Source organism: Rhinolophus sinicus, linkage group LG07 (assembly GCF_036562045.2).
Source record: "Rhinolophus sinicus isolate RSC01 linkage group LG07, ASM3656204v1, whole genome shotgun sequence".
NCBI lineage: Eukaryota > Metazoa > Chordata > Mammalia > Chiroptera > Rhinolophidae > Rhinolophus > Rhinolophus sinicus.
In genome coordinates, this window is record NC_133757.1 from 127,425,765 (window position 1) to 127,450,945 (window position 25,181).

The 25,181-nt window shown below is 44.2% G+C and overlaps 1 protein-coding gene across 5 annotated transcripts in view; it reads left to right on the top strand.

Annotated features, from left to right (window-relative positions):
• Positions 1–25,181, top strand: part of NDST4 (N-deacetylase and N-sulfotransferase 4) — a 281,746-nt gene that overhangs the window by 240,855 nt on the left and 15,710 nt on the right. For all 5 annotated transcript variants that reach the window (XM_074338571.1, XM_074338573.1, XM_074338574.1 and 2 more), the window contains 4 exons: positions 2,459–2,641; positions 18,671–18,767; positions 22,846–22,969; positions 24,663–24,837. In XM_074338571.1, the coding sequence (XP_074194672.1) occupies positions 2,459–2,641; positions 18,671–18,767; positions 22,846–22,969; positions 24,663–24,837 (579 nt within the window). The remainder of the gene's footprint in view (positions 1–2,458; positions 2,642–18,670; positions 18,768–22,845; positions 22,970–24,662; positions 24,838–25,181) is intronic.

Sequence of the window (25,181 nt, forward strand, 5' to 3'; positions counted from 1 at the left end):
GCCGCTTTCAGAGATAAATGTGCAGTCTATCGGTAATATTCTTTTCAAATACTCTGATTCATTGTATAGAACTTTTCATCTAAGGGTCCATAAATTACCTCTGTCATGCTAATTTAAAAGAAAAAATACATAGACTTCCCTCTTTCTTCTAGAGACAGACATTCTTTGTCTTTTAATTTCAAGAAGGTGAAAGGAAAACAAGTGATGGCTGTCAGACTCTCTGTAAACTGCTTGGGTGAAGGTGTCAGGTGTATCACATGTCAGATTAGGGAACCAAACGGCCAGGTTTTAAGTTCTGCTGCCGTAGACTAGATGTGGGACCTGAACATGCTCCTCAGTGTGCCTCAGTTTCCTCACCTGTAAGCGGACTGTGACTTCCTGTCAAGATTGCTGTGAGGGTTTCATCATTTCACCATGTGAAGGGTGTGGATTCACGCCCAGCTGTCAATGCTGTCTACTGTTTAGGCGTTATTTTAAGTAACCCAGGGATATTAGGACAACGGGCCAAGCTCTCCCACACTCCCCCACCTTCAACCGGGGTGAGGACGTCTCAATCATGTTAATAGGCTTTCCTCAGAGAATGCTTCTCAGCGATCTCATGTGACACAGAGTAAGAGTTGTGTCTTCCACATTAAAAAGGCATTTAGTGAAGCTGCTCTCTTCAGCTTGCACCTCTCACGGCCTCGCCAGAGCACTGGTCTCCAATGCTGATACGAGCTAGCGCTCTATTTTTTTTTTTATTTTTTTTTTAAGGCAGAAGGTGTCCTCTTTGGGCAGGGACAGTTGCCCAATGGCGTGCGACGTCTTGGGAACACAAGTTCTGCGCACGTACCCTTCAGCGCATGGCTGACCATCTAAGCAGTGGTCATGACATCATCTGGAGCGGTTACTGCAAACCCATTTTGTGTTCAAAATAGCACAAATAAGCACGCCAAGAACATAAACCCTTGAAAAAGAGTCATTGAGCATAAAGACGAAAACTAGCCTGCAGTGCTTGACTTTCCTTCTACATACTGACCTGCAGATATTGTTTTTCTGGTTAAGGTCACATTATACTTGCTTTAATATTATTATTTAAAACATCATATTACTTTTACCTTCCTAATGAAGTCAGTTAAGTACTTAATTATAACATGTTAGTTGCTCTGAAATATGTATAGATCTAAGTAATAAATAATAAAATGAATTTTTAAAGTACTTGTATGTAAACATATTATGGATTGAGGAGCAAGTACAAACATTGTTTATGGGAGAAAATGATGAATTCTCTTTCGTGAGTTGGGTTAGTGACCTCCACCGTTTCTATCCAGATCACGGCAGTTCTCTTGTCTTTAGTATCCTTAATCCCACACCACTCCCTGATGGGTTGGTACTGGATTATATCTGTATCACATTCACATTCTCCATTGCTCTTTGAAGAGCAGTCAGTCGACGCTTCACTTTTCCCTAGTCTCTGATCCACAAAGAAGAAGATACAGAAATACCATATTAGAATGACTAGTATTGAGGTAGACCAGTTGTAAGAGGATTGATGCTCACGGAAGGCTTTCTAACGAAATGCAGTCAGTTTCAGGGCAAACACTCAGTTTCCTTCTTGCAGTAAAAATTCCTCATTGGACCACAAAGAAGTAAGTTTTCTTGAGCCTGGTTCCATTTCAACATTCCACTCTATAAAACACCTCTATAGCAGAAAATATCTGGAACAATTGTTTAATTTTAGAACTGTTAATTCTGCTTCTTCAGTAGTCTGGCAGTTATTAGATTATTGGGTTTGATGGTGTTGATTCTACAATGAGGAAATTAATACTATAATTTTAAGGAACAGTGAGGGGATGCCAAACCCAATTTCAATTTTAATTTCAAGAGTGTAAGAGCGATTTTCGAAGTAGAAATCAAACTCAAAGGTACGGTTTTCCACCTGCATCAGTGTATATAAGCTGCCATAACAAGATAGCACAGATGGGGGCTTAAACCACAGACATTTATTTTCTCACAGTTTTGCAGGACGAACTGAGGTGCCGGAAATTCAGTTTCTGATGAGACCTCTCTTCCTGCTTGCAGACAGCTGCCTTCTGGCTGTGTTCTCACTTAGCCTCTTCTCTGTGTGCTGTTGGAAGGAGGGGGAGGGAGGGAGAGGCAGAAAGGGAGGGAGGGAGGAAAGGACAGAGAGTGCTCACTCACCTCCTTATTATAAGGGTACCAGACCTCTGGGGTTACGGCCCCACCCTTATGAGCTCATTTAAGGACCTCCCTGGAGGCCCTATCTCTGAGTACAGTCACATCGGGGCTACAGTTTCAATAGGAATTTAGGAGGGGACACAGTCAGCCCATAACACCACCTAATGATGATTGTACTTCTCGTGAAATGCTGAGGTTAGGTGACAGACCGCCCAGAACTTCTCTGCTGCTTTGAGCTTTTGCACATGCCCTCTTATGGTCATTTTTATTTACGTTTCAGATCAGCATTTTCATGACCCACCTGTCCAACTACGGGAATGACCGCCTGGGCTCGTACACCTTTGTGAACCTGGCCAACTTCGTGCAGAGCTGGACCAACTTGCGACTGCAGACTCTGCCCCCAGTGCAGCTGGCCCACAAGTACTTCGAGCTGTTCCCTGAGCAAAGGGACCCTCTCTGGCAGGTGACACTGAACCTTCTGTCCTTGGGGGGAGGGAGGGGAGTCACAGTTCATGAGTGCCGAACGTGTGCAAGGAACCCTGCTGGAGGTGTGGAAACTGGCGTTTTCCACAAATGTCTCTCATCCAATTGTTTTATTCTCTTCAGTGATGTGCTTGTGTGTTTTATGGATTCAGTGTATTTTCTCTTTGCTTTTTGGAGCTTTCACTTGTTGGTTCAGGAGGTTGGTACACCGCAGTGAGGATGTCTCGTGGTTGGTGCCTTCTCAGAGCTGGTCATCCTGACTGGGAAGTAGTGTGACCAGGGCTGGCAGCAAAATGGCCAGGCTCTGGATGCCAAGGGAGATAGGACCGAGAACCGCTGAGATCCAAGAAGCTGTGAGCAGGCCCTGACATGTATGGGTGGACACAGCACACAGTGCAAATAGAAGGGGAGCTGTTTATACCAGGTGCTCGTACAAATTCTGTCTTTCATATGTCCTCACAGTCCTTTAAATCTGACCAATCTTTCACTAGGATCAGGTCTACTGGTCAAGAAAGAATTGTCAGTGTTAGCATTGCTTTCACAAATAGTTCAACTTCTCAGGGGAGCCACACCACCCCGGTGCAGGAAAATGTGGTCTCTCTTTTCAGCGGTAGCCCCTGCCCGGTTCTTTGCATTGGATCTCGCTGACCATGCAGTCAGTAGGCTGGCTGCAGGGAGTTCCCTGCTGGCCTGACAGTCCCCTGCTGGGCGGTAGGCCAGGAGTGGCCTCAGCGCTCAGGAGAAATCACAGTGACACACTCCCCACCATCCTCTCTGCCTCTCCTCCAGACTGTGCGTCTCTCTTCATCCCATAATTCCTGTGCCATCGGAACTGAGTGTCCCTGTGTGTCAGTGTGTCAGGCGAGGCGTGTGCTTGAGGGAAGGAACAAAGAAGGAAATACAGTGGAAGGTTTCCTTGTCAATCTTACTCATTGTTATATATTCCAAAGTGTGTTTTTAAAATGCTACAGTAAGTTCCACTGTGTTCTGTGACTTACTCAGCAGCTTGCCACTGTTTGTGCTCGGGCAGCACTATGTCTTCTGATCATTCTCCCTCCCGTATGTTGTGGGACCGTCTGTATGTGGGGTGTGTGCATTAGAGAGATAAACAGATGGAGACACAGTTGTCACAGTGACGTAGTCACCCCAAGTAGGAGTTGGCTTTCATAAAGGGAAGCATGGGGTCCCATAAAGGGCAGTTACCCAGAAGTGCTCACACACTTATGAAACCCGTCACGTTGAGAGTAAACCAGTTCTTTTCTCTCACATGTTCATTTATGACATAGCAATCATTCATGGTGCAATAACAAGAAAAAGTAGCCAAGGTTGCAGATGGCTGACATAAAAAATGAGTGAATGGCCCGGCCCCAAGTTCTACTCTTTCTTTACCCTAAAAAAAAAAATTAATGAAGAATTTTTATTTCTTAATATTGTGTGAGTTTTTTAAAGTAACTGTTTTGTTGACATTGTTTCAATATCCGTTACACTGTTTATTTTTTAAGGAATGAATATAATCAAAGATATGCCAGCTCCAGTATTATTTGGTCAGCATGATGATTCTAAATATTGATTAAATGTTCATATGAAATACTGTGCTAGTTGATTGAGGGTATAAATGAAAATTAGACACAGAAAATAGAACTATTTCTTAAGGACCGATGTCACTTTGAAAGACATCAAAACATATACAGACACAGATAAACTTTTGCCAAATGCTGACAATTTTAATTTTGAATACCATCACAGAGGTAACTTCCTGAGAATTTCTTAATAAATGATAGAATTAATCAAAAAATTCAGACTTCACAAGTTTTTGTTATTGTTGCTATCATTTAAATAAGTTTAGAAATTTTCATATACCAGGGGTGCCAAAAAAATGTACACAAGTGGACACTTTGGTCAACGTTGCTCAAGCAGTAGTTCGCCATCATCAAAAGTGTCTGGATGCTGATGGTAACCACTTTGAGCACCTCTTGTCATTGCAGAAGTCAAACGTGACTTGTATTTATCTTTTGTTATCAGTATATATTGAATATTACAATTTTAATACAGTTTTCCTTTCTTAAAATGTGTATACATTTTTGGCTCCCTTGCATATTTTAAAAAAATAGCTTATTATAGGAATATTTAAATAACTCTCAAGAGAAAATGATTACTAAAAGACTCCCATTTTATCATGCGAATTATATCATTCATATGGTTTCTTTTAACTGCAGAATAAACTGGCAAATATTTCCCATTAACTAAAGTGCCATTATTCTCAAATGTATTTAAGAAGGAAAACAAGGAATAGAGCCATTAAGTTCAAGAGGGAATTACTCAGGTACATGAGACGTTGACAACAACTCGCTTATTGAAGCAAATCAATACGCTCTGTCAATCATAGATGATGCACATGGTTGGGTACAGTACACAACACCTCCCACATCCCTTTCCCCCGTGGTTCTCTTCTTTTCATAGTGATAGTCATAATAGCCGACAAATACAGCCGTAAGCATTACCTGGTGTCCTTTATACAATATGAATTGAATTTCATAACAACATACCAGGTGTGATCAGAAAATACAGTGAATATTCAAATAAAATAAATTATTACAGTAAAAGGCACATTGCCATTAACCACCCTCAAAATACTCCCCCTCACTTCTAATACACTCATCCCATCATTCTTGCCACTTTCTGAAGCAGTTCTGGAAGTCCTCTTTCCTGAGTGTCTTTAGTTATGCTGTCGTGGCTGCCTCCATGTCCTGAATCAATTCAAAACGTATACCTTTCATGGTCATTTTGACTTTGGGGAAGAGCCAGAAGTCGCACGGCGCCAGATCCAGTGAATAAGTGGATGAGGACACACCGTAATGTTTTTATTTGACAGAAATTGCCATATGCCATAAGCTATGTGTGACACGGAGCCTTCTCATTGTGATCAGAAAATACAGTGAATGCTGCTGCCAAGTGCCATCCAACGGAAAGGCAGGGATCTTCAATACAGGAAGTGGCACATTGAACCTTAGTAACAACAGTATGTGACAAGTTTCAACTTGTTCAGTGCAATCAGTTGGGTATGAGCTACTGCTGAGAGAAGATGTGTATCAAAGTGTGCTATAAATCATCCTTCTTCATGACAATGCTCCGTGTCACACATTGCTTCCGGTATATGGCAATTTTTGTCAAATAAAAACATTACAGTGTGTCCTCATCCACCTTATTCACTGGATCTGGCACCGTGTGACTCCTGACTCTTCCCCAAAGTCAAATTGATTCAGGACATCGAGGAAGCCATGACAGTACAGCTAAAGACACTCACGAAAGAGGACGTCCAGAACTGCTTCAGAAAGTGGCAGGAACGATGGGATAAGTGTGTTCAAAGTGAGGGGGAGTGTTTGGGGAGGATTAATGGCAATGTGTCTTTTACTATAGTAATTTTTTTACTTAAACATTCACCGTACTGTTTGATCACCCCTTGTAGAAGCAGAACCAGCACTAATCCAATCTTTTACAACCCCCCATCATCACCCTACAGTCAGGAGAGGTTCCTCGGTGTATGTCTGTCTTCCTCATGTGGTCTCAGCATTAACTGTCCAGGTACTTTTCTTATTTAGAAGCATGACTTCTATTTAGTGCAGTTCACTTTTAAAAACTAGGTCAGGTGTCCTTTTTCTTCAGCTTTTCAATTCACACTTTTTTATTACCACAAATAAAAGGAAAACATGCAAAATGATGATCTTGACATCTATTTAATTTCCTTTGGTTCCCTATGTAAATTTTCATTAGCACCAACTACTGTACATGAAATCACTGTGTCACCTAATGAAAAGTGCAGTATGAGTTTCAGTCAAGGGACAGCTTGGCCGGTGCCCCATAGAGTGTGTGTGCTCCCTTCCCTGGATGTTGGTTCTTTCACAGGAGGACAAGTGCTGATGACACACACAGCGCTATTCCTAACTATACCCTCCGCAATGTGGCCCCAGGTGTACAGGATTCTTGAAATGATATCCACAGGTTCCTGTGAATTCAAGTCCCTTTTGTTTTGGTGGAATCATCACTATGAAGGTGGAAAAAATAAAGTTTCCGCTTCTGTTTTCTTTTTCTTTTTAAATTCTCATTATGGAAACCAAACCACACCATGGAGGCAGCAGGGAGGTCAGATTCCTGCACATTCACTGATTGATGCTTGGAAGCTCTACGCTGTCAGGCAGCTCAGTCCATCTGCAGCCAGGCCTTCCGGTCTCCATCTCAGCACACATGCCAGGTGTGATGGGACACCTGCTGGCCGGACGACCAGGGGGATGCGCAAAGAGCCCAGCTCTGAGCCGTCCCTCCCATTTCCAGGGTTGAAGTCAGAATGGAGGCGGCAGTGTGCTGACCTTCGGGGGTTCACAACTGTGTTCATTCTAGCTGTGAGATCATCCAGCGCCAACTCAGAAATGCTGCGATTGGAATGTCTGTGACACAAACGAATCACAGGGCTGGTGACGCACACTGTAGTGAACATTTCTGTGTGTGTGTTAACGGAAGAGAAAACGTTAGATTGCAAGAGCAGTGGGAGTTAGGGCCTTCCAGCCCAACCTGCTCACTTTGGAGAAGAAAGGGACGATGGCACCTAGTGCACTGAAATGTCTTGTTCTAAGTCCCTTGGCTTCATAGGGACGGTCAGGACTAAAGCTCCCATGTTTTCTTCCTCCTCCAGTGTGGGCCTGACCACACCAAGGTGGATGCTTTACATGCAGAAACCCCTGCTTCTATCACCGACTCTCTGTGGGATGAAATGTCTGGGCTCCTTCAGAGGAATCTGATGGTGTGTGGGTGTGGATGTCTTCCTTTGAGGTCCCTGCATAATAAAAGGATGGGCTTTGCCCCCCTGGAACTTACAAACCATCACAGTACCTGGTGATGTGACCCAAATGACATCATAGACCTGCCTCCACATGTGTCCTCTTTTGCACTCTTCCTTATTTGTGATTATGATTGCACTGACCATGCGGTGTCGCTGACACTTGGCCTGCCCTACCAGCTCATCCAAACCTTGATGAGCCAGGCAGGTTCACTCGTGTTGGGAACCTGGAACGAGCACAGCTGCCGTCATTAGAGTACCGTGAGTGAGCAGGCAGGAGCAGAGCAGTGTGTGTGCATGAAGAACAATAAACGGGCACACTGGTTTCTTCTGGTAGAGCAGCACATAGGAGACACAGCCTCAGGGAGCAGCCCATGGAGTCGGGAAAGCTCGAAAGCTGCCAAGGCCACGTGTATGAGACATGCGGCAGGAGCCTCTGTCTGTAGGTTCTAAAGATGAGAGTGAAGTCATTACAAAAATGTGTCGGCCCGTAGAGATGATACCAGAGGCCTTTTGCAGGAGACATAAGGACAGGGAAAGATGAAGGGAGGACAATGACGTAGCTATGAGAGAGGAAAGCCCTGAATAAGCTTCCTGGCTGTGGAAAAGCTGGGCCTTCAGAGGAAAGTGGTGGGCTTGGTTGTGGATGGGACACTTGGATTGGAAGACAGCTCACCTGTAAGTAATCGCCCTGCAGCGTGGGGAATAGACCTCCGTAATTTCATGCTTTACTCCCATGTTTTCATCTTTAGCCTTCCCAGTGCCAAGCGAGAGGTTGTGTGTCACTTTATAGATGGAAGAGTGGACTTCATTACTGTTTCCATGTGTTTTCCTAATCACAATCTGAGTTTATGTATTACCTGGTTACATTGCTCTTCCTAACTCAGAGCAGTACTTAGACCTTTCAGCAATGCTTCCTGAATGTGTAGGCAATTCCTTTCAATTCTTTAACTTACAGTGAAGCACCTCACTGCACAGATTATGCAGAGCTGTGGGACATCCTGACACCCAGAATCCGTGACAGCAGTCCTGCATTATCCTTTTCCTGTCTGTCAGTCAACTGCAAATACGATCTAGTCAAGTGTCAGATTCCCGCACAAGTAACTTACTGAGGCTTAGTCAGGGGAAGGCTGCCAGCAGATCGTAAAAAATAAAATATTGATGTTATAATATTTTCATACTTTCTGAACCAAAAGCATCCTAAAATAAATATGTTTAGAGCACCTAATCCAAGTATAACAAAAAAGAAACTGAAATGTTTGTGTGTGCCCTACAGGAATGTCTGATTTTAACGTCGTGCTATGACTAATACACTGTATTAGACCAACCTGTTAGTAAGAATTTTTAACATGCAGTTTCTTTACTGAGTTGGCTATTTAGATTCCCTGGAAGGTCCATTGAGCCATAAGTAGTATATTAGGTACTACATGCGGGCCTGTGCGGTCACCTGTGTGAAGAAACTCAGAGCTGCAAAGTGAACTTGTCACCTTCTTGCAGAGTCAATTTCACTATGAGAATATTCCATGGGAAAATTCCAACAGCGTCAACTGATTTAAACAAACATGCGTGTATGCAGTAAAGAATGTGCAGATGTTTAGGGTAAATCAGAGATCCTTTGTGCTCAGAGTAGCACTCCTGCAGCTGTCACCCCGGACCCCTCCCACCCAAGGTGGGCATGCATGCTCCTCTGTAATTCAGGGTGTCACATGCCATTGAGTCAGCTCCAGCTCCTGGCGGTCCCATGAATGAGTGACGTCCTGTGTCCTGTCCTCACAGCCCTGCTCGGCTCCTGGGAACTCAGCCTCCTGCCTCTTTTATGGAGTCCGTTCATCTCACGTCTGGTCTCCCTCTTTCCCCGCTGCCTTCTATTCAGAGGACTTTGGTAGTCAGGTCTGAGTAAGAATCAGACTGTCCTGTGCCTCTGGAGTTCTGCGGAAGGCATTCACTGGAGAGCAGGGTGCCCATGGAGGCGGGCAGTGCCAGGGCTGCAGGGTCTCTGCACAGATGCTGTATCTCAGGGTTTCTCCATAAAGATTTGCCAATTCCAGCATTGAGAATGAACATCCCCAGCCTATTAAAATGCCTCCTCAGTGCACATGGATTGTTCTAGGCTTAAATGGCATTGGGAGACAAAAAATTGTATGTTGCCAGCCTGCATAATGCAGACTTGGAAAAGGATTTTGTTTAAACACATGTACAGGGCAAAAGTTAATAAGCAGAAGAAAATTTAAAATGACACAGCCAGATAGGGAGGAAGAAAGATTTAAAAACAAAAGCAAAGAACACCTTCCATAACATTCTCCTTAAAACAGTGCGATCCAGGCAGCAAAAGGCAGGCAGGGCAAGTGGGGAAGAAACAATAGTCTAGAAACGCCTGTAATTACAGACTCATCTTCTGCCGGGAGCACTGGGCGTTGTTAAAGTTTAAGCTGTTAAGGCCTCGTGGTGTCCTAGTTACCTGGAGCAGGCACGTGATCTGGGTGGGGGTGATCAGGCTGTAACTGATGGCCCTGCAGGGCCCTTGCCAGGAAAGAGGTGCAGAAGCGACGCGGAAGCAGCTTTTAGGAGAAAAGCCTAGGCAGATTGGAGTAACTGAATCTAATGAGAAAGGAAGTTATTTTCACATGTGTATTCTATAAAAACACGGACTTCAGGATAAGTAGTGTGATTTAAAAATATATACTGTTAGCTTGATTGTGAATTTGAGATTTTTATTTAATTAGGAGGATCAGGGTGCTCAGAACCCTCTAAGGACCACGATTCCATCAGAATTCGCTGCGCTTTCTAAGTCCGGTGTCAAGCCTGAGGGAATTTTCTGGTCACCTTGCTTGTCTACTTAAATGTCCACCTGCGCAGAACCACCTGTATCCTCTTACCTGTGTGAAAGCCGAGTTCCATGCGTTGTCACTAGGCTGGCATTGGAACCAGAGCTCTGAAAACAGCTTTAACTCCTTTTTTTTTTTTCAACGTTTCAGTATATCTATAGTACCAGATTCTTCAAATAGTAAATTACTGTTTACAGCAGCTTCAGATATGTAGGGAACAATCAGATTAGATAATGGAACATAATCGCTTTGTAATTTTCTGACTTCTAGAATTAAAACAATAGCAATGGAGCAAAGTACAAGGAAATGCTCTGCCTTTTTCTTGGGAATCCCCTAGGACTTTCATAGTCATTGCCAGAAATCCTCTCTCTCTCTCTCTCTCTCTCTCTCTCTCTCTCACACACACACACACACACACACACACACACACACACACACACACACACTTTACCTGCAGAGACAACCTCAGCTTTGGATTCCAGATCTGAAACTAACTAGCCGTGTGCCTTCAGCGAGACCTACATAGAACCCCTTGGTCTCCGCTTCCTCGGCTGTAAGAAGGGATAATTATATCTGCTGCCAGACTGCTTTCAGGATTAGAAATAATCTATGTCAAGCAAGTGCCCAGAATATAGAACGTGATCAATAAAGTTAGAAACTCCATTGGCTGTTAGTCAAATATTCAGACAATAGAAGGAAAGTCAAAATATTTTGGGCTGCATCTGTGCAGCCCAAAAGCAGCACAACTGAAGGAATGCGTTACAAAGAGACAATCTGCCTAGACTGAGGGTTACAAGGTGCCACCAAGTGGATGACAGGGACAGGAGAACTGAGGGAACGCAGAATGAATTGTTAGTAGTAACACAGGAATGCCATATTACACTTCTTAGCATCCTGGTCATTTTATTTGATGGTTCGGTCCTGTCAGGGTAACTTTGTGGGAAAGTACAGCTAGAATGACTCATGTCTTTCCCTAAGAAAACAGGGCACGTCCATCCGTGTCCCATGTGTTACGGTGAAAGCCAGGTCTTTGCTGGTCTTCTGTAAAACGCCTGTCTCTGGGGCGCCTTGTTTCCCAGGGTTGCATGCAGAGGTGTGGCCGGCAGAGACATGCCGTCCGGGGGAGGCCAGTGCCTGCCGCCCATGCACAACAGACAACCTCACAAACGACAGACTTTCCACAGCAGACTGTCCAACCCTCACTTTGCTCATCAGCCTTTGTGAAGATGAAGAAACCATCTGAGCAAACAAATGGAACACCTGCTCTGGGATTGGTTCTTTGTTGAGAAAGAACAAATACATGTGGAGAAACTGAGTACGTGTAGGTCATTGCCTTTACTCCAACTTAATATCTGAAATACAACTGAGGAATAAAGTTCGTGACAAAGGAAGCAGTTGAATACATTTTAAGTTTTGAAGTGAGGGTGTGAGTAAACAGCAGGAACGAGTTTCGGGGCCTCCATGAAAGTCAGCAGTGGAGACGGTCAATGATTTGCTGTGGGAGTTTGGAAGTAAAATGTCTACACAGTTCATATTATCTTAGTTTTCAAGCATATTTCAAAATCTGTCTGTGCCTTTTAGTAATTGTCCCCTGTGCCTGTCCCAAGTCACTGTCAGTCATTCAGTCCCTACTTATCAACACCTCTTATGTGTTACATTATAGCAAAAAGAGGTCTCCCCTCAGAGAACATAACCTTCCAGCTGAAATAATGTTACTACCAATATCCTATACTATTCATATGCATAGTAAAGTTACTGTAAGCATATACTTGAATAAAATAATTCCAGGTGTTGAAATGCAGTGAAGGACATAGGACGAGAACTGTCACAGAGAGACAAGGCGGGGGAAGCGCTGTGTCCCCGGTCCTCAGGGATGGCCCCTCTCACTGGGTGACATTCGAGTTGAGACCTGAATGATGACAAGTCCTAAATCAATTAGTTCGATGAGTCGCAGGAGCCAGACAGCAAGCGTATCCAGCAATAAATTGAATCAGCAATGTGCAAGGGTATCTGGGTCCTCTGGTAGGACAGCCTGTGTCCTCGGGCTGCCTGAAGAAACTCCAAGCTCTTTCCCTGTCAAGAAACTCAGATATCCCAGAAGTCTAGTCATCGGACTGTGATGGAACATTCCTCCTGTGGGGGGGCAGCCACCTCAGGTGCCCTTGTGTTCTGACCAGGACGTCTGCTCTCAGATGGATGTTCACAGCAAGAGTAAGGTTTCTCTGTCACCCCAATGGCCTAACTGATCTGGACGAAGAAAAACCAGTGTGTGGGGATGGGTAGCGTGGATCACATAATAAGCACTCTCTGTTACAGAGCACAGTGTAATGATTTTAAATGTATTAACTCATTTAATGCTCTCAATAGCCCTGTGAGATAGGTACTACCAACCATTATTTTCTGGATAAGGAAACTGAGGCCCAGAGAATTTAGGAAAATTGCTGAAGACACAGGCAGTCTCCCTCCTGAGCTCACACACTTGACAACTGAAATAAGTGGGGAAGGGTAGATATTCTCTTCAGGTAGAAGAATTGGCAAATTTGACTGAGTTGGAAAAGTACTGAGAACATTGCCCAGAAAATTAAACTAGTCAAAGATTCAGGTCCTGGCACGAATGTGTCTACAGCCACGAACATGGTGTGAGTGAAGCACTGGGTTGGTTTGACTCAGAGCGCTCCTCGACGTGTGATCTGTGAACAGGCTTGTGTCTGCTCCACTGGAGCTCAAGCCCCTGCACCAACGTGTAAAGCAGCTGTAGCACTAGGCACGCCAGTTGCTCCAGCTGAAACGTTTGTTCTTATATCAGAAAGCAGTGCCCTCCGTCATGTTCTAACACAAGGGCCGTATGTTCTCCCAGACAAGTGCTTTGAAACACACTGAGTTAGAGTACAGGCTATGTTGTTAGAATGAATACACTCCAAAAATTGTGGTTAAATAAAATACAAATGTATTTCTCACTCATACAAATGTTTACAAATGGCAGGAGCATTAGCTCGGTTCCACATAGTCATCCAGGGCCCCAGGGTGGCAGGGGCTCAGCATACAGGTGGCCATGATGGACTTTCTCATCCAGGGCCCAGGAGCGCTCCAGGAGCTCCTGTTGAACAGTCTGCTACAGATGGCACACCTATGTGATTCTCCCCTGAGGTTTAACCAAAACCCTGCTAGGCATCCTTTTAGAAGCTAGCGGCCATAGTGCCATGGGTCTGCCATGATGTGTGGCCCACGGGGGAGGGCTGTCTGCATTTCAGTCTTGCCTCCAGCAGGGCGGTTTCTTGGTCTGGATTCCACTCAAAACTAGCAGTTCTCTGCATCACCTGGTCAGTGATGCAGAGCAGCATCCCCTAGAACAAGAAAATTCTGCTTCCAAAACCCACAGAGACCTAGAAAGTCCTGTGCTTTTTTCAGCAGTAGGAAATGCAAGTACAGTGAGACACCTTGTACTTCAGGGAGGATGTGCCAGCGCGCTCCACACATGGCCTTGGAAATCCACCGCGGTGCTGGGCCCTGGCACTTGGCCGGTATATCTCCACCCTGTCTGTCAAGGCAGCCAGAGTGCTCACCACTCTTACCTGCTGGATCTAGGGAGCCTCATGTCACCAATATGGCAGGCCAGTGTTGCAGTCTCTCGAATGTGAAGATGACACTATTATGACACTGAGAATTGGTTTTGAGAATTATTTATGAGAAAAATATTATTTTGAGGAAAATAATTTTATTTTTCAATTACAGTTGACATTCAATATTATTTATATTAGTTTCAGGTATACAGCACAGTGATTAGACTGTTACATAATTTACGAAGTAATCCCCCGGATAAGTCTAGTAGCCACCTGGCACTATACATAGCTATTACAACATTATTGACTATATTCCCCATATTGTACTCTATATCCCCATGAATCTTTTGTAACTATCAATTTGTGCTTTCTAATCCCTTCACTCAGCCCCACAACTCCTTCCCATCTGGCAACCATCAGTTTGTTCTCTGTATGAGTCTATTTCTGTTTTGTTTTTTGTTGTTTATTTTGTTCTTTAGATTCTGTATATAAGTGAGAATACCATTCATATGGTATTTGTCTCTCTGTGTCTGACTTGTTTCACTTAGCATAATACTCTCTAGGTCCATCCATGTTTTCACAAATGGTAAGGTTTCACTTATTTTATGGCTGAGTAATATTCCATTGTATAAATATACCACAAATCCTTTATCCAATCATCTATTGATGGGCATTTTGGTTGCTTCCATATCTAGGCTATTGTGAATAGTGCTGCAGTGAACATAGGGTGCATATATCTTTTCAAATTAGTGTTTTGGATTTCTTCAGACAAATACCCAGAAGTAGAATTGTTGGGTCACATGGTACTTCAATTTTTAGTTTTTTGAGGAATCTCCAAACTGTTTCCGTAGTGGCTGCACCAGGTTGCAATCCCACCAACAGTGCACGAGGGTTCCCTTTTCTCCACGTCCTCGCCAACATTTGTTGTTTGTTGAGTTATTAATGATGGCCATTCTGACAGGTGTGAGGTGGTATTTTATTGTGGTTTTCATTCACATTTCCTTGATGATTGGTGATTTTAAGCATCGTTTCATATGTCTATTGGCCATCAGTATGTCCTCTTTGGAGAAATGACTGTTCAGATCCTTTGCTCATTTTTTGATTGATTATTGAGTTGTATGAGTGCTTTATAAATTTTGGATATTAACCCCTTATCAGGTGTATCGTTGACAAATATCTTCTCACATTCAATAGGATTTATTTTCATTTTGTTGATGGTTCCCTTTGCTATGCAAAAAACTTTTAGGTTGATGTAGTCCCATTTGTTTATTTTTTCTTATTTCCTTTGTCTAAGGAGATGCACCAGAAAAAATATTACTAAGGGTAATGTCTGTGAGTTTACTGCCTATGTTTTCTTCTAGGAGTTTTATGGTTTCAGGTCTTACATTTAAGTCTTCAATCCATTTTGAGTTTATTCTTGTATATGGAGTAAGAAGGTGGTCCAGTTTCATTTTTTATTTTACATGGATCTGTCCAGTTTTCCCAGCACCATTTATTGAATAGGCTGTTTTTACCCCATTATATATTTTTATCTCCTTTGTCATAGATTAAATGACCATATAGGAGTGGGTTTATTTCTGGGCTCTCTATGGATACATTTCTAGAAGCCTACAATCTTTCAAGGCTAATTCAAGAAGAAACAGAAAATCTGAACTAACCAATTACTACTAATGAAATCAAATCAGCAATCAAAAAACTCCCAACAAACAAAAGTCCTGAACCAGATGGCTTCATAGGTGAATTTTACCAAACATTCAAAGAAGAATTAACACCTATTCTCCTCAAACTATTCCAAAAAGATTCAAGATGCGGGAAAGCTCCCAAGGTAATTTTATGAGGCCACCATTGCCCTAATCCCAAAGCCAGACAAAGACATTACCCAAACAAGAAAATATAGGCTGATGTCCCTGATGAACATAGATGCAAAAATCCTCAACAAAATACAACAAAAAACTGAATTCAGCAACACATTAAAAAGATCATACATTATAATAAAGTAGGATTTATTCCTGGGATGCAAGGTTGATTCAATATCTATAAATCAATTGATGTGATATACCACATAAACAAAATGAAGGATAAAAATTAAATGATCATATCAATAGATGCAGAAAAAGCATTTGACAAAACCCAGCATCCATTTATGATAAAAACACTCAGCAATGTGAGAATAGAGGGAATGTATCTTAACGTAATGAAGGCCATGTATGACAAGCCCACAGCTAACATACTCATCGGGGAAAAGCTAAAAGCATTCTCCTTAAAATCAGGAACAAGACAAGGATGTCCACTTGCACCACTTTTATTCAACATAGTATTGGAATAAAAGTCAGATAAGAAAAATAAAGGCATCCAAATTGGAAAGGAAGGAGTAAAACCATCACTGTTTGCAGATGACAGGATACTATATATAGAGAACCCCAAAGATTCCACCAAAAAACTATTAGAACTGATCAATGAATTCAGTAAGGTACCAGGATACAAAATTAATATTCAGAAAGCAGTTGCATTTTTATACACCAATAACAAACTTTCAGAAAGAGAAATTAAGAAAACAGTCCCATTTACAATTGCATCAAAAATAAATCAATAAATAAAATACTTAGGACTAAATTTAACCAAGGAGGTAAAAGACCTGTACTTTGAAAATTATAAGACATTGAAGGAAGAAATTGAAGAAGATGCAAATACATGGAAACATATACCATGCTCGTGGATAGGAAGAATCGCTATGGTTAAAATGTCCGTACTACCCAAAGCAATCTATAGAGTCAATGCAATCCCCGTCAAAATACTAATGGCATTTTTCACAGAACCAGAACAATAAATCCTAAAATTTATATGGAACCATTAAAAGACCCCAAATAGTCATAGCAGTTCTGAAAAAGAAGAACAAAGCTGGAGGTATTATGCTACCTGATATAAAACTATACTACAAGGCTATAGTAATCAAAACAGCATGGTGTTGGCATAAAAACAGACACATAGATCAATGGAACAGAATAGAAGAAAAAATATATTTAAGTAATATTTTCTTCCTGTAGTGTTTTTTGCCATCTAAAAACAAAACAAGACAAAATAAAACTTCAAAACAAGAAGGGAGGCGACTAAACAAATTAAGTAATGTGAATTCAAAAGACATAGAGGGTTTAATTTGGCATTCTTTAACTGAACTTTGGAAGTTTAACTGTGGTAAGCATTTCTTTAACAGATCTATTTTTAATTAGATAAAGTTATATTCTGAACTAGAATGAAATGCTATTGGAAGTCTATGATTTTGCAGAGTCTGTATTTGACAAAATAATTATAATTACAGAACTTATTTGACAAGTTTTATCTTGAAAAATATTTGTCAAAAAAATAGTCGGTAACCACAAGATGGTCATGGGGGTTTGAAAATTAATTTGGGGAACGTACAGAGGGATAGTGGATGGGGGGAGGGGGGTTCACACAGTGTGAGGGATATAAATGATAAACGTCTAAGTTTTGCTTGGTCTTGTGCACCTGAAACTAATTAAAAAATAATAATAAATTAAAATGAAAAAAAAAAAGACACTCTGAAAAGTAAGTGTGAAAGCATTTGGTCTCTAATATGTAGACATTTCAGTATGGGAAAAATTAGAATTGAAAATATGTTCTTCAACAGGATTTATTGTGAGTTACTCCCACCCACTAGACAAAATATTCCCCAGTTAAAAAAGTGCTGGCCTGTAGGGAAGAGTTGATTGAAAGTGTCAACATTTCCAATTTATTGACCACAGAGTAACTCTGAAAAGGATTGCTGGCAATGTTATGGAAAAGTAAAACATAGCAAGATCTTACTGAAAACAATCACTCTTCAGAGGAGCCCTGGAGAATTGGTATTAGAGAAAGATGAGGCTAAAGATCTGATTAATGTCTATAACTATGAACCATAAGTGATTCGCCATCTTACGTCATCTTAAATATTGGGATAAAAATTGCCATTGTTGTCACGCCCAACATAGTTTTTTTTTAAATAATTTTATTTGTGAAAATGAGTTTTGAATATAATTATTTACATTACCAGTACAATAAAACCAATGAGTCAATAGATATTTTAAAAACTGCATCATTTTTGTTTAAGGGCCCTTTTAATTCTCCAAAGTGTCATGATTTGGATGATAAATGTGGGTCACTGATACGGAACGGAATGGGCTGGAACAGGAGAAGGATGAGACGGGGATAGAGCTGGACCGATGGATGGATATGTTGGGTCTGGCATTTCCTCGTCACCGCAGTCCAGCAGTGACACACACGCAATTTAAAATACGGGTCAAGCGTGCAGGCGGGAGGGAGGGGCTCCCAGTACGGACCCCCTGCTGCCAGCTTACGGGCGGCAGGAGCAGCGCACGGCCACGCGGCGTGTGAGGGGACAGCTGCTGAGCCCGGAGTGGGTTCCAGGACGGCCTTGCGGCCTCTCGGGACCAAAAGCAGGAGAGGCGACAGAGCAGGCCTCCCAGGAGCTCACACACGTGAAGTCTCGGGTGGACCCGCCCACGGGAAGCACGTGCGGGGAGAGGGCGGGGCCTCGGCCGCTGGACCCGACCAGAGCGTGGGAAGAGGTGGCAGGGCAGGTGCCATCGTGTGAGGAAACCGCTCCGAGTCCGAGAGGCCGCCGGCCGGGGTCTGAGTCCGCGTTCTGGGTGCGGGGCCGGCGTGGGTGTGACCGCGTTCTGGGTGCGGGGCCGGCGTGGGTGTGACCCTGCTTAGGAGCCGCCTGCTGAGCAGCGCGCATCGCTGCACAGCGGGTCCCCTTGTGCTTCCTCCTGCAGAACCCGTGCGACGACAAACGGCACAAGGACATCTGGTCCAGGGAGAAAACGTGCGACCACCTACCGAAGTTCCTTGTCATCGGGCCACAAAAAACAGGTACGAACGGTCAGCGCTGCTGCTTGAACACTTTTTCTGGTCGTGAAACACGTTGCCACGTGGTGGCGTCGCACTGGGATTGGCTGGGTGGGATGTCAGACCTGGGACACCTGGCGAGGGCAGTGTCTGCATGTCTTCCTCCCTGTCAGTCATGCCTCTGCCCTGAGCCTCAGAGGGACGCACGTGGCCCGTGGATTAGACAGAAGGACCGAACTTTTAACTATAGGTTTTAAAATTGTTGGACACACGTCAGATTTCTGACAACTTTCAGTTTTTGTGTCATGGTTCTGGCATCTGATTTTTAATTTCTACTTTCTATGGGTTTGCCTAATTAACTCCTGAATTCAGTTATTTTTAAAAAGGGTTAATGCTTGACTCAAACTATTTCACGCTGCATATCAGCCTTGAAGTGACTTTTTCCCAGGGCCACTGCCATTACTACTTTCAAACATGATGTGCTTTTTAATAATTACTGGGTGTAAATATGGTTTGCACTTATTTTCTGATACACCTGAGACTCTTCAGATGTTTTCCCCCTGGCGTTTCGTCATGTGCCAAGAACAAGTGCGTAAGAAGGTAGTAAAAGAGAAGAAAAGTACTTCACCAATGAGATGACACTTTTCATTAGAATACCTTGTACTGTCCTCAGTGTGTGACAATTTTATACACTTTGCTCAAGAATCAAAGTTTCTACTGAGTTGCTGTATTTTGAAATCACTCTTTGACCAGAAGCATTTTCATCAGTGAGTGACAAGCATGACACGAAGCAACAGTAATGATACCTAAGCCCGGCCCCCACGACAGTGCCTGTAATACAAGCAAGCAGGTCACTGTAAGGGTTTGGGGCACAATTTCCAGCCTATGAGACATTGGCTGTTGGAATCTCTTCTTCCCCAAAGTATAAACTGTATGACAGCAGGAAAGTGCGGGGAGCAGGGAAGGGGAAAGCAGCAGAGTCTCAGATTCATGGCTCATGCCTTGCCGTTCTTGCTTAAAATGGGCGTTAATTCCCTGTCGATGCTGCTGTAGCAGCGCCATCTCTGGGATGACAACTGAAGAAATAAACAGTCCTCCGTTGTAAACTTGGGTTAAAAATTGAATTGAAAGACCTATCTCCTACCGTTTGTCCCTAGTTATCACTTCCTCTTTGCTCAGCTAGAAAACTAAGGTCAGTAAGGATAAATCTAGTTTCCCTCGTGCTGTTTGTATTTCTAAAGACAGTAACTTCTACCATTAGATTTTAATATTTGACCTGCCAGTTTGGAAATGATAAAGGTTTTAGCTGTGTTGTGACTTTCCCAAGACAAGCAAAGTTAAAATAAAGAAACTAGATGATGCTATTGTACATGCTATGAAAATGCTTTCTTATGTGGAAATGGTTGTGAGGCTTCTAAAAATCCACTCAGTCATAGCAGTGGGGTCTTTCTCTGCTCTCCTCGTGGCTTCTGCTGGCAGAACTGCTCTGTCAGAGGCTGTCAGCCCCCTGGAGGGTGGGTGCAGGGGAGTGGGAAGGACCGGCCTTCTTCGCAGAGCTGTCTTTAAACAGCTTAAACGTGGCCTTGGGATCCCTTCTGATAAGCAGGAGATATAGTGGCCCTCCCTGTATCTGCTGCGTCCTGAGGTGAGGCTGGACGACACGACCGCCCCTCTCTGCCCATCACCCTGTCCTGCAGGGACTCTGACCGCTAAAAGCAGGGTGGGCGTGGGGGCAGGAGCAGAGCAGGGCTCAGGGCTCGCATGCTGCTGGAGTCCTGGGGACGGCGAGGCCGCCTTTACAATTCCGGGTCACATGTTGGTGCTGCCAGGATAGGAAAGGATTTCCAAAAGGGTTACATTAGCACAGTAAGTCATGGGCCTTCACTCTTCCAGGAGATGTGTCCCCTTTACCAAGATCAGTGTCCCAGGATGTGACAGGCTTACCCAGTCTGCTAAAACTAAAGGAAGGGAATTGCCTGTAAAGTGAAATAAAGTTCCTCTTAGAGCGTTCCAAGGTCTGATGCCTTTTCCGCCTCCTCCACGAAGCACTTGCGTCAGATACTGGGTAACAGTGACTGTCCAGGGTAGAAAGAAACAGGCGGTGACAGAATCACACTGCCTGTGGAGGAAGTGGGCCGGCTTCACAGGGCTCATGTGTGTATCGCCACCAGCCTGTGTCCCTGGCTGAAGGGTTTCTCCTCACAGTCAGAGGCCGCCAATGTCCTCCCCTGTCTCCGGCCTAGGACGTATGGTTCTGCCTTTCTGTGGCCCAGGGACGACCAGTGTGCAATTCTGTGACCACCGTTGATTAAACATTAGCACAGGCTGCAGAGTGAGGTGATGAAAGTAAATAATTCAAAAACATTTCTCTTTGCCATGGACCTGTCTGTTCTCAACATCTCAGGGATATTAAACTACCAGGGTCCTCAGCTCTCATGTCCCCAAATTCTCTCTCTCTCTCTCTCTCTCTCTCTCTCTCTCTCTCTCTCTCTCTCACACACACACACACACACACACACGAGCTCCATTAAGTACCTAGAAAGACCCTGGGGCTGGACTCCGTTCTCTTCCAGCTGCTACTGGTCTCTCACTGATCTCTCTGGAACATTCTCGTTCTTCCTCTCACCTTGCCGCCTTTTTGCATTCTGCTATTTTCAGGAGCAAATTAGGTGCATTCTTCAAAACTGCTGTCACCCCTGCGACTTCCATGTCTGCATTTTTCGGCTTGTCTGAGATGGGTCTTCGCCAGGTTGTCTGGGCCTCTAACCCAGCTCTTAACCAGTTCTGGCTCCTCCAGTTCTTTGTATCAAGTTTATACGACATGATTCTGTATTTGTTCATTTTTAAAGGTCATTTAGGGTTCGTGATTCAGTGTCCTTAGGACGTTTATTAATTTGCGCCCTCACATTTCACTGGGAGCCACCATTCCCTACCTGCTAGAGTGTCTTCCATGCCAGACAACGAGCGGCCCCTTCCATCGGCCCTTAGGTTTGGTGAGCCGCAGAGCTGGGAGGACTGAAGCGGGCAATGCCCCAGTACTTAAGGCCCAGCAGCTGAGATGTATTCGAACAAAATGCAGTTCTCTTGTGACCCTCTCTACTCCCAGGTCCCCAGCTGCCCTCACTATTGTCCAGCTAGCCCAGCTGTGTAGCTCATCTCCAGCTCACATAGGGCCGGCAACCCAACAAACTTTCCTGGTCCCACATGTACAAAGGGATGAACTTTTCCAGAGGGCGGCTGTGCTTTGTGAGAGCCGTGCTTTGTGAGAGCCGTGCAGACACAGTCACTCCCTGATCCTTTCTCGGTGGCTCCCATCTGTCAGAGGGGGCCTGTCTGCTACTCTGCTCAGCCTCCGCTGTCAGATGGGACTCCCCCCTTGCCAGGGCAGCATGATCAAGTGGCCCTCTTTCCAGAATCCGGCCCTCCTCTTTGACGCTTTCTGGGAGCACTGATGCTTTTGGGTACAACCTTAGAACCATGTCCCCCTGGAAGCCCTCACTGACTTCCCAAGTCTAAATCACCACTTTCTCGGTACCAGAAAGCACTCTGGTCTCCTTTCATCGTGGAACCTGTCTCCTCATGTTGCAAGCGCCGTTTCCTTGACCTGAGTCTCCACATACACTCAGCAAATGTGTTTCCTCATCAGAAAGTCTCAACAGTCTGCAAGGGTGAACAGAGAGTAGTAGCAGCCGACAGCCGCCGAATAGTTCACTCTTGTTTAATTGATTCGAGTGTAATGTTAAGTGGGGCTCAGGTGTAGTGTGCAGTGAGGTGTAGTGAGGCTCCGGCACTCACCTGACTGCAGGAGGGAGGCCAAACCCCGATTTCCAAAGTTCTGCCCTAGCCTGTCATCAGGCCACTGTCCTTCAGCCAGTACCGATGTCACACCAGGTGTGGACGTAAATAGACTCATGAACACGGACAACAAAGAGACACATAGGCTGTTGCCACATGAAATATACTCACTGATTTTAAGGAAATCATCCTGACCCTGGAAAGAACTGGTCTTTTGAATGTTACTTTTTGAGCAAAAATTCTGCTAAAATAATATGTGTCTCTTCTTTTACTGCCATTTGGATGCCCGCCGCCTCCTCTGTGCCAGGCACAACGGCTCTCTATCTGTTCCTTCTCATGCACCCGTCCGTCATCAGCAACCTGCCCAGCCCCAGGACGTTCGAGGAAATTCAGTTCTTCAACGGCAACAACTACCACAAGGGCGTTGACTGGTAGGAAAATGAAAGTCACGTGCGTCCCCAGCACAGGCCCCATCAGAGCAGGGCGCCTCCAGATGTGTGCGTGGCACCTGCGGAATTGCAGGAGAAATTTGTTATGCTCAATTCTACCAGAGTGAATTAGAAATTAATTTATGACGACAGACGATATGTTTAATCAGTGTTGCCTATAATTTGATTTGGACAGTGCAATAATGATAACATTTTTCTGGTAAATTAATACGATAGAATAAAGCAGATTATGGAATAGTTTTCATCAGAATTATTCATAAGGATATTTAAAATTCTCCTTAAGCATATTATTATTTCACTGCACCTAGAATTTTTCTAACTAAATACATAATTTGTTTTCACAATGATGCTTGAGGAAACAAATAAATCAGGCTGTTTTTTTTCTCCTTTGTGACATGTATCTTCATTATCCACGTAGATGGCAAATGCTGTGTTGTAATGAAAGCTGATAGTTGTCATGCAAATAGTAACTAAGCATTTCTAAAACCATACTAATGCTCATCACACAAGTGAATAAAAGGAATATTACTTGCAGTAGATGAATTGTGAATAACTTTTAAATCACAATATTTTCCTAAAACCAAGAGGGAATACACCTGACTCGGGAGCTGATCTTCCCTCTGGGGCTTCTTTCTGACTCTGTGCCAGTTTTGTAAAACAATGTGCCCTGAGGTCCAGTTCCTGGGTGTGCAGGCACCTGTCCCCTTTCAGACGCGTGGGGACCAGGGCAGGACAGGGCCTTGCCAGGAGCTACTGGCCTTCCAGTCGTGGTGGATACGCGTCCTTCCCCTCCGCTGCTGGGACCTCTGTTCTAGCACACCGTAAAATGACTACATGAATTTTGGAATCACAGGCAAGGAGCTAAAAAGCACAGCCACCATTTTCTCTGTGAATTCCAGTGGAACACAAGGTGTTAAGTGGGAATATACATGAGACTCCACTACTCACTCGGGAAACATGGTAACAAATGTCAAAGACAAGACTAAGTGTCTTCTGTGCATTCTTAATCACTCTTGTTTTTTATTTCTAGTGTGTTTGAGGGTTAGAGAATTGATGGGCTGTAAGGAGGGCTGCACACATAATTAAAGCCTTGCACTGGATTAACCTCTGAACATATTGATTCCGTAATCTCCGCACAGAGGAGCGAGCCCACTGAGGCACCATGGTGCCCACTGGCAGCGACCAGCCCTTAATGACTCGAGAGGGCTCTGGTGTGCCCGCATTGCACATTAGCACAAATTGCGGAGCAGTCGGAGGAGGGAACTACACCACGATCTTCTCTTCTGACTCACACTTTAATCTCAATGTAAGAATGTTGCCTGCAAGTGTGCAAACATCGATTTACTATGGTACAGCACTTACCAGGCAATGTGGGGTCATTTGCTGTTTGCCAAGGGCAAACTTTCTCTGGATTCGAGCCCACTCTAGAGGAGGTCCCCGCTGTTCCCTAACAGCCACCTGCTTCCACTCGCCCTTACCCTGCCCTAATTGATCATTAGAACCACAGGGCTCGGGCTGTTCTCACATTCCTAGAGAGGATAGCCACTGTCTCGACTGTTGTAGCACCAGTCATCAGACTGACAGAAATGAGTGTGGAAATATTTGAATGGGCACATGTCCACAGTATGGCAGGAAAAAAACAGACCTCAGGTTAGTTATCTTTCTCTGCCTTCAGGTACATGGACTTTTTCCCAACACCATCCAACGTTACCAGTGACTTTCTGTTTGAAAAGAGTGCTAATTATTTCCATTCGGAAGACGCCCCCAAGCGAGCTGCCTCTCTGGTCCCCAAAGCCAAGATCATCACCATCCTCATCGACCCCTCAGACAGGGCGTACTCGTGGTACCAGGTACGGGGCAGGGGGGATGCTGGTGGAAGCATGTGGTGACCGTGTGGGTGCAAGTGGCACAGACCACAGTGGTGAATACATGCTGAGGGGAGACGCTCAGCAGCTGAACTCAACAGGACCTGCACACATGAGTCAAATGTCCCGTCTGGGCAACCGGGTGGTGACCCTGTGCAGTACGTCCTGGATTGGCGTCGTCTCTTTGTAACACGGATGAGACGCCTGGGAGCCTAACTCTCAGTTCCGTCAATCAGCTGTGGTAAAGCTGGTTTCTCAGAGGTCCTGTCGCTGCATTTCCAACGACCTATCAACAATGTCAAGGGAGAACTGGCTACTGGCCATATTCA